Source organism: Galeopterus variegatus, unplaced genomic scaffold (genome assembly GCF_000696425.1).
Source record: "Galeopterus variegatus unplaced genomic scaffold, G_variegatus-3.0.2 Scaffold543, whole genome shotgun sequence".
NCBI lineage: Eukaryota > Metazoa > Chordata > Mammalia > Dermoptera > Cynocephalidae > Galeopterus > Galeopterus variegatus.
The window spans coordinates 212,039-222,307 of NW_007726654.1; the positions used below are offsets into that span (position 1 = coordinate 212,039).

General features: G+C 46.1%; 1 protein-coding gene across 1 annotated transcript in view; it reads right to left on the reverse strand.

The window, feature by feature from the left end:
* Positions 1-1,710: 1,710 nt before the first annotated feature.
* MOB3B (MOB kinase activator 3B) overlaps positions 1,711-10,269 on the reverse strand; it is a 127,885-nt gene continuing 119,326 nt past the window's right edge. The window contains exon 3 of the mRNA XM_008569911.1: positions 1,711-1,749. Within this exon, the coding sequence (XP_008568133.1) occupies positions 1,720-1,749 (30 nt within the window). The 3' untranslated portion in view covers positions 1,711-1,719. The remainder of the gene's footprint in view (positions 1,750-10,269) is intronic.

The window sequence follows — 10,269 nt, forward strand, 5'->3', positions numbered from 1 at the left end:
GTGCCCACGCAGGCAGCCCTTTCTCAGTCTGGACAAAGATTTCATGCTTTCTAGGCTCTTGTGGGAGCCACAAATGGCTTTAGCATGTTATATGTATGAAAAAACAGAATCAGAGTTGTTTAATTATTCTTTAATCATTATTACATTAAAATGCGCTAATACATTCTTATCTACTTCCCTCTACCAACTGCTATTTTGTTAAATTCAAAGGATCACTGGAAAGATTGTTATTAACCCCTAGTCACAGGCTGTCAGGACCACCACGGTTTTGTGAAGGAATCAGAGAAGGCAACATTTCATCAACTAGAAGTGATTTAGGCTCCAAAAGGCAGGATGCAGTACAGAATGCAGTGCTCTGACTGTCTGCTGGAATAGAAAAATTGGAAGGGATGGAAGAAGGCAGTTAGCTCCAGCTCCACTGTTACCTTGGCAACTGGGGCACAATCACAGAGGCAGAAATTAATTTTGTGCCATAATATAACATGGCAGAGGAGGGCAGAGTGCAGAGGAGGAAGAAAACATGCCAGCTGAAAAGTTTACAAGCCAATGGGCTGGGTGTTTCATCTGCAGGCACCAGATAACCCCCTGTACTTTTGTTTTTTCGCTGAAATGTTAGTATTAATGCAGAGACAGCCACGACTACCCGCCCTTTAATAAAGAACAAACAGTGCACTAATCTGGCTCAGGGCTCCTGCTGATTATTCTTGGTCATTTATAACTTTTTTTTCTCTCTTCTGGGAAACAGGAAAGAATAATGGAAGAGACAAGGAATGATGGTGATTATAAAAAGTACATTCTGATCAGGGCAAACTGGTAACTTGTCAGCTCTATGCTAGTGACCAGTCTCTTCCCTGTGTAGGCCCTGTTTGGGGCAGAGACAAGCCACTCGGTGGAGTGGTCCCTGATAAAACTGCGTATTAGGAAATATATGGATGCCACTGGGTGTGGCTTCAGATCTGTCACAGCTCCACATCCCTGCACCATGTGAAGCCACAGGATCAGAGCGGGAGATTTCACAAACCCCAAAGGAAGGCTTGTTACAGAAAAACTTGCTGCGCATCCAGAGCTCCAAAATTCACTTGGTGTTTAGAAACAAATTACAGAAAAGCCGGCCAGCTGACAAGACAGGTAAGTGGAAAAGTACAAGTGAGCATCTCAGTCTCAAAACCTGAATTCCAGTCAAGCTCAGGCAATGTGAAGCCACAGGATCAGAGCGGGAGATTTCACAAACCCCAAAGGAAGGCTTGTTACAGATAAACTTGCTGCGCATCCAGAGCTCCAAAATTCACTTGGTGTTTAGAAACAAATTACAGAAAAGCCGGCCAGCTGACAAAACAGGTAAGTGGAAAAGTACAAGTGAGCATCTCAGTCTCAAAACCTGAATTCCAGTCAAGCTCAGGCGGCGGGCAGGTCGCAGGCAGAACTGTGACACTCCCGGGAGTGCACAGGCTTCTTTCTGGATGATGCCCGAGCCAGGAGGGTCAAGGGCTGGTCTTTCTTCACGTTGTGGTCTGCCGGGTCCATAGGTCCTGGCTAGCAGCACTCAGAGGGTTAAGAGCACAGGGAATGCGTGGGAAGCGTCTCTCGGGAGTCACTGCCGGTCTCCACTGCTCCTGCTCCTGGAAGTAGGTGTGCCATTTCAGCCAGGTAGGTCTACCTCCTGCCCCCTCGGAACTCCTGGAGGAAACAGCCTTCCTTTCTTCCGGAAGAGAGGGAGCATTAGTGACACATCCTGCTCGTCATCTCTTTCTGGAAGGCAAGGGGAGAAGGGAGGTTAGGAGAAACTACAAGCATAGCAATAATTTGATAAAGGATTCTGGAAATACTCTTGGGACCTCTGGAGCCTTTGAACAAAAGGTTGCAAATGCGCCCCATGAATAAGGCTTAGCATGAGGATGTGTTCCGTTTGGCCTGCAAGTTTTCTTTTTTTTCCATTAAGGCTTTGTTTAAAACTTGACTATCTTGCCAAAAATCCAGGTTACTTGCTTTTTTCTGAAAACTTGCAAGATCGGGAGCCACTGAGCAGCTGGAATTAAAGAACGGCTGTCCTCCTCAGATGGAGAATATGCTCTTCAGTATGCCCCAGTCCCCACCACTCCCAATTGTCTCACCAACAGGATCCAAGTGTCACTTACCAACAGGTATGATAACTGGATTTGGACTGCTGGGTTTTTTAGAGAACAACTTTTTAGCCAAGTTTCAATAAAGGATGGGAGAATGAAGAATAACTTAAGTGGGTATAAGTGAAGAAAAGCAGGAGGGAAAACATTTCTCAATGGAAGTAAAGAATAATCAAACTGGCATTCAATAACCTGCCTAGATTTGTGGGCATTTATAGACCCCAAATGTGTCCTTTCCTCTCCCTCTGGGACTCTGCACAGGCTGAGACCCTTGCCCATAAGCCTGCTCCTACCTCACCCTGTCCCTCTCTCCTTTACTTGGCTAATTACCATTCATTTTCCCAATTCAGACAAGATGACTTCCACCTGCCTGGGAGACCTCCTGACACTCCCACCCCACCCACCATGGAGGCAGCCACTCTCTCCACCTATGCACATCTTGATTCTTGCATGGAGTGTACTGGTTTGTGCATCTCTGTGTGCATGTGTTCTGAGTGTGTCTGTTGGCCCTACTATACCGAGAGTTGCTTAACTATCAGGAAAAAGAAATACTCATTGAGTCACTACATGTGCTTTCACTTTGTATACCCCACCCCTAGAGCAGTGCCTGGCTCAGGGTAACCAGAGGGTAATGGCTCCTCTCTCATCTCCAGTTATGGTCTGGGTAGCAGGCTGGTAATGAGCCCTGTGCCATTCAGCATTAGGGGAGGACAACTTGAATGCCATTTTAATTAGATGAATGAGCTGCTTCCAAGTTCCACCTGCTGCAGAGCTGACTGCAGCTGCTACATCTCTTGCATGCTGACCTGCATCGCCCCAACCTATCAAACAGGAAACAACTGAATACAAGGATCTAGAGCATGGGAGTGCCCAGGTGCTTGGAGAATCTTTCTATCGGCAAACCATGCAAATGTGCTGGCTAAAGAAATAATAATACACAGGGCAGAATCTAGGCACTTTTGCATCCCTGCAATATTATTAAATACAGGTAATGAAATACAATACATATATTGAAAAATTAAATAGCCATTTACTTATGCTTATTACCTGTGCTATGTACCAGATGCCTGGGAGACGAGGTTGCTGTTCTTAAAGAGCTACAATCAATTGGGTAGAAGGAAATGTGGATCGCAAGCTAAAATACAATGATAAACATGCAAATCTTTACAGGAGGGGAGGCCATGAGGCATGGTGGGACCGAACTCACCCACATTTAGATACCACTTCTGCCCTCATTACCTACCTGGCTGATCTCCCTGAGCCTTTGGGTCTCAGCTGAAATGTCATTTTTCTAAGGACATCTTCTCTAACCTCCGAGACTGGGTATGTCCTCTTCTGCCCTTTCACAGCACCCTTCTGCACAATTGGAACAGTCTGTTATTGGTCTCATTCCTGCCTCCTGGATTCATCCCATTTAAGATCCTGTAAGATCCATGAGGAAGGGGCTGTCTGCTGTTTGCTGCTGTATCCTAGGGCCTGGCAACTGATGTCCAAGAAATGTTTGTTTAATCAAGGAATGAATATTCCCTCAGTATCCTCATCTGTAAAATGGAGAGTGGTACTTACCCGAGAAGGTTATTTGGAAGGCCAAAAGTGTTAACATATGCATGGACTCAGTGCACATTAATTCCCTTTCCTGATCTCTTCCCAGAGAAAGATGTTTCTGAAGCACAATCGTGGCAGCAATCACTTCTTGCTGGGGGGAGGAGCTTTGGGAGGACTTCTCTGATAACACACCCACTGAGCTAGAATCCAGAATGTGGAGGAGCAGGAGTATGACCAGTGGGGATAGAGATGTTGGTGGGGGGAGTGGGCTGGAGAACAGGAGTTGCAGCTGGAGGGAAGAGTGACCGAGATAGGGTCCGGCCAAGGATCTGGTGTTACTATGACTGGAGAAGGGGGGCCATGGCAAGATGGGGGCAGCTGGTGTTGGGAAAATACAAGAAAATGGTCAGGGTCCCTCAGATGTTCAGAATCTTGCTGAGCATTTGATGTAAATATGCACGTGCGCCCAGGTGTTCCTTGGCTATTGAGTAATGTAATTGCATATGTGCACCCAGGTGACACCTGGGTTATGGACTTAAGTACAAAGGATGAGTGGCTCTGATCCATGGCGCCCCCCTGCCCCTATGATGCCCCTGAGGGGGCCACAGGGAGGCCACTACTGCTGCTGGTGGCTGTTGCTGCAAGCTGTTGCTGCCAGGGCCCCCAGGACCCTCCAGGAGGCCACCGCAGGACCTGTAAGCTGCTGCTGCTATTGCTGAGGACTGAACTCATGTCGTCTGCCAATGGCTCCAGGGATCTTTCCCAGTTACCTCAGCGTGGACCTGTGTGTGAGGGGTCTGGTGATCCAGCCAGACAGGTGAGGGGTATGGTAACCCAGACAATGGGTTTGAAAGGTCTGAGCCCCAGCCCTGACAATACAAATGGAAACCTAGTATAAGTAAACCAATGAAACCTTTTGGCTTTAGTTATGATTTGCCTACCTCGACAAGTGATATAGTTGTGTAGCTTTGCAGCTGAGGTGGGGGACAGGGAAGTGCACAACTGTTCAAGTAAGGACCCATGCACCTGGTGGAAGGAATGAACATGTATGATAGCAATCCTAAAATAACTTTGCTGTTCCTTTTTAAGTTTCCAAATATTCTTGTGTTGGTTAACTTTTGATGACAGAGATGGTAAAAATAAGGTGGGAATGCAACAAGTGAGTCAGTGTGTGTGTGTGTGTGTGTGTGTGTGAGAGAGACACGCAAGGAGTGGGAGAGAGTTCACGGGGGGACATCATTTTGGCTTTATAACTGATTCTGTAATTATTTGTAACAGGTCAGTACTTCTGGAAAGAAAGGAACTAGCATTTGTTGAGCTTAGTGAGGCGCCAGGTGCTTTGGGGCGGTTATGTCATTGTAACTGTATAACTCTAAGAAACTACAGTTCCTGTTTGACAGAAGAATCCGGGTCTCAGAGCAGAAGTGATGTGCTCAAGGTAAACAGGTAAGCTGCAGAGCCAACAGAAACATGCACTTCCAGTGCGCAGAGTTCTGCTCTTTTTCGGCAGCCCTAGTGTCCACTCGCTGCTCTACAGATACGACATCAGGTAACGTTACGCTAGCCCTGTGAAGTAAGAACTGCTACATCCACTGCACTAATGAGAAAACAGGCTCAGGCAAGGAGAGCACCTTATCAAAACCACACAGAAGGTGGCAGGCACAGGACTTAAACTCATATGACTGCAGAATAAACTCATAGGACTATGACTGCAAAGGCCAGCTCTTTCCACCACACCATATGATTGCGATTTAAAGCCTCTGAGACATTCTTATGAATATGCATTTGGATGATATGGACTTATTTTTTCATTGACATATATAGATGGGTTCAGTGATTCCTGAATTTTCAAAATATGAGATTTTTTTCTTTACCCAGATTGATGCCAATCTGAATTACAGGTTCAATGGGTAAATATTAAAACAATTATTCCATGAAAAGACTATGGACATTAGAAATACGGAAGAGTCAAAAAATAAAAGCAGCGGTGCGGGGTGGGGGGACAGTTTCAGAGAGGAAATGGGACTTCCAAGGTCACTAAGTCTGAAGAGCCAGAACTGGTGTTTTCCTCACTACACTGCGCTGCCTCAAAATGCAGGAGAAAGACCTGTATACTGGATGCCTCTTAAATGTCTCAGGGAAAGAATGGTTGAAATAACAGATACAGGACTTGAGGAAGGACAGTTCAATTGGACCTGCCCTTCAAAAGCCTTTAAAGCTGTATTCTAGCCCTTGCCCACTGGGGGGCGCCAACGAGCTGTTCAGAAAACATCCGGTTCCGAGAGAAAAACCCACGGCCCGTGCTGGGTTCCAGGCTTTCCCGCAAGCACCCAGCAGGGCCGCATTCCTTCCTTCCCCCTGGCGGGCGGCCGGGGCGGCCCACACTTCTACCCAGGGCGCTCTTCAAGGCGAACCTGCCGTTGCTGGGGTTACTGAACACCGCAGGTGTGAAGGCAGGCCCGAAGAACGCCGAAAGGTGCTTCGAAAGGCTTCTGCAGAGGTGAGGGGACGTTTATGAGATGCTCGTGCAGTCTGTACTTGCTGGGCTTGTCTATAGTTTTAAACACTTAGATTTTAAAACATGTATTCTTAGGAAAGGAGTGAAGCAGGCTTTGGGCAGCGGTCACTCAGTATACCGCCTCAATCACAAGGCAGTAATCGATTCTGCCGAGTCCCCGGCTCTCCACTGTCCACAGAACAAAGTCCCTGCCCTGCAGCCACCTGCGCCCACCGCGTGCGGACCGGCCCGCTCGCCGCACCCGCCGGGCTACTTTCTGGCGGTTCCTCACAGGCGATTCCTCTGCCTGGTAAGTGCTTCCCGCTCTTCTAAGCCTGGCAAACCCGACCTGCGTCAACGACCCAACTTTCAGTTCCCAGAACGCCTTCCTGGCACCCGCGGGGGTGCCCGCGCCACCGTCCACGGGCCTGCACGACACCACTTCATCGGCTGAGCCGGAGAAGACCCTAAAACTGAGCCGTGTGTACTGTACGAGGAGAGATTTTGTCCAAGTCACATTGCGCAGTACACGAGGGAACTTCAAAAAGCGCGTGGAAAAATAGAATCGAAAGGTAAGACGAATCTCTTTCCATGAACTTTCTGATGTTTCCTTGTATGATTTGATCCGGTTATTTCAGAAAAAGAAATACAAACAAAATACGAGTCCAACAAAATAATATTAAAATGACTTTTGCCTCGTTATTGTGGGGGTGGGGGGATGGGTGAAATCAGCCTATCGTTTGCATAATATACTCAGTTTCTTCCGTTCTGATCTAAATACTTTATACGCAGAAAATGTTCTCTGTATATTTGTTAGCCACTGCAAGAAGTTTTTGATATCCATAGAACAAACTAAGAGTCAAATCTTACTCCTATTTCTCAGTATGCCCATTTTTATAAGTGGTAGTTAGTGGAGGGAAGGGAATGGTCCAGAGACGTAAAATGACTTATGTTTAAGTCCCACAAATACTTTCTGATTCAGCCAAGACTACAAAGAAACCAACTCCAAGTCTTAGTTTACTACACTACACCACACATTTCAGTGATCTAATTTTTACACGGAATACATATATAAAATTGATGTTTAAACAGGTGTCAGTCATGCTAGCATAGCAATTTTAATAAGTTAACTTTAGGCATTATAAACAAGCTCCAAAAAACAATGAAATCATCACAGAATCACAGGTTACTGTTAAAGCTGGCAGGAAACATAGATATTTTCTAGCCCAATGCCTTCATTTCAGAGATGTGGAAACTCAGACCATCAGAGAGCAAGTGACTTCCCTAAGATGGCACAGCTAACTATGGCAGAACTAGAACTACTGGTGTGGACTCTGACTGCAAGTAAGTTTGAAAGAGGCACTTTGTGTAAGAAAGGATTTCTTAGAGCTGGCTTGGTGTGCTTCAGGTAAAAGACTTGTCCCACTAAGGGGCTCCTAGCCTAAACGCCTTTAATGGTTCTCCATGGTTCTCAAACTAAGTGTGAACTGGAGCATGCAATGTTCCTCTTGACGTGGACCCTCAACCACTCAGCCTCACACCCCTCACTCTGCAATACTCCTCTCCTGCAGAACCGCAACACTTCCCACACACATGCTTTCACTTTCTCCTCTCCTCCCAGGACACCTTGCTCCCAACCCCAACACCCTTCAGTGCTCCTGATAAGTTGTCACCTCCTCAGAGATGCCTCCTTCTACCCTCCCACCCTGTCCCCACGAAGCCTGAGATGCTCCTCTTCCTTTTCTGCTTAGTGCCTGGAGCACCTGTCACACTGTTCTGTGATAGTTTATTACTTTCCTGGTTCCACACATGACTGCTCTTGAGATGAACCATATCTTGTTTTTGACTGGACCTTGGTACACAAGACCTGGCACATACTAGTGCTTAAAAAATACTAGACTAAAATCCAATGAAGAAAAAAATTTATTAGGTCTGTAGACCCAAGTAAAACAAGAAGTGGAGGGAAACGTACTGAGGACCTATTCTGGTGGAGGCACTTATACTTCTTTTGTTTATTCCTTTTCTCAACTCTGTGAAGCAGGCATTACTCTTTCTAACTTATAGATGAGGACACAGAGGCTCAGAGAATTGAAGTTGCCCAAGTTCACGTAACTAGTAAGTGGAAGAATAATGATTCGAACCCACATTTGGCTGATTCAAAAACAAAAACAAGCAAATACAAAATTGTGCTGTTTCCATTATTCCGCTGGGGGGAGGAATAAAATAAGAGTGAGGATTTTTGTGTCTGTAGTGTTTAAAATAGAAGCAGAAGTGCTACAATGACAGCATTTTATAACCCATGTCTTCTTTTAATTCACCAACTTTATGCTAATTCTGAGAAACAAGAAAGAGAAAACGGGAGGAAGAAATATTGGAAATAAAGAAACGATCATGGAAGAAAGGGAGCCCAAAGAGATGAAAGGAAGGCCCAGCAGTGAGGTCAGGAGAATGAGAACAGTTTGTGTTGAAAAGTGTTTGTGAAAATGACCTTCATGTAAGTGGACCCCTCCCTCCATGAGCCACCATTAAAAATCCAATGGCTTAAAACAAGGTAATGAGAAGTACACAACATAGTGTTAGATTTGGTCCTAAGAGTGAAGTAGGTTGCCTCTCAGCTAACATACCCTCTCACATGCACTTGCACACACACGCTTGAAGTAATGGAAATGAAACAAAGCAGGAGAGACCCATCTCCCTGAGCACCTTCTCCAATAATGAAGCTTCATCTACACATTTTAAAATATGTGAACATGATGGTTGCCTGCTGAAAAGCCATGAAAGAAAAATGGTGAGTCTACCAGAAAAGGCAGTTATCAGGTGTTGATCTTCCTATAAAGTGCTTGCCCACCCATCAGGAGGAGCACAGCCTCGGACTCCCAGTTAGCACCTCATCAGCCTGCAGTCTCCACTCAAATAGAGACAGTCCTGGGAAAGTGGGCTTGAACTGCTGCAGAAGTCCAGGGACAACATTTCTGGCTGGGCTGGGGGCGGGCAGCACCAAAACCCTGTTGTTAGGAAGAATTTCCTTCCTGACAGCGAGGTTAGGCCCTCTGCTGGTAGAGGCCAGGTCAGGAAGAGGGCGTTCAGTGGTGCCTTTCACCTTACAAATCCCACTTCACAGAGACTTAAAAATCTCCAGATTGTACTCATATTATCCATTTGTTTCTTTTGTTATGGGCTATTTCTTTCTCTTCCAAAGTGTGTGGATTGAAAACATCGACCATCTTGAAAACGTTTCTCTCATGGGTCTCCTCCTTCCTTCTTCATTCCAGCAGCTGTGCTGGTGAGGTCCAGGCCACAGTGTGTGGATTGAAAACATCGACCATCTTGAAAACGTTTCTCTCATGGGTCTCCTCCTTCCCTCTTCATTCCAGCAGCTGTGCTGGTGAGGTCCAGGCCATGGTGTCACCAGATCCCCCACCCCCAGGGTCCTCGGCTCCTGCTAACACCCACGTCCCTCAGGCCATGTTTCTACACTCAATGTCTCATCCACACTTTGCTATTTCTGTATCTCGAGATCTAATCCTTCTGTAGCAAAAGCAGGTCCCTTTGGACCAGGCAGTTTTCTTGCAGGAGTGACAAGGATGAGAACCAAAGGGAATGCGAGTTGCCATCAGCAAGAGAAGCTATGGTGCTCAGCTAAACCATGCAGTTTGAAATAATTTTTTAAAAATTTTCATTGAATCATAATTAATTATACATATTATTGGGGCTCAACATTGACATATGTTGATCAAATCAATATTACTAGTATGTATATTGTTACAAATTGTACTTATTCTTTATGCCCCTTGTCCAGTCTCTCCCTAGTCTCCTCTCCCCCGCCCCCTTCCCCTTCCACCACCGATAACCCTAGATTTCTTCTCTCCCTCTGAAAGAGTAATGGTTACTCTGTTGATTTGTTGCCTAGATGATCTGTCCAATGCTGAGAGGTGGTGGTCAGGTCCCCCAATATTGTCACAGAGCAGATGCTTCTTCTATCACTCTGGAATGGGCTTTGTGGAGAGAGACATCCTCTTCTTTTCTTTGGTCTCTGCTAGTGACTCTCCTTGTGTCAATGCACTCCAGTGGCTGGGGGGCCCTCTGCGGGGGGGGTGTGGGGTCTAG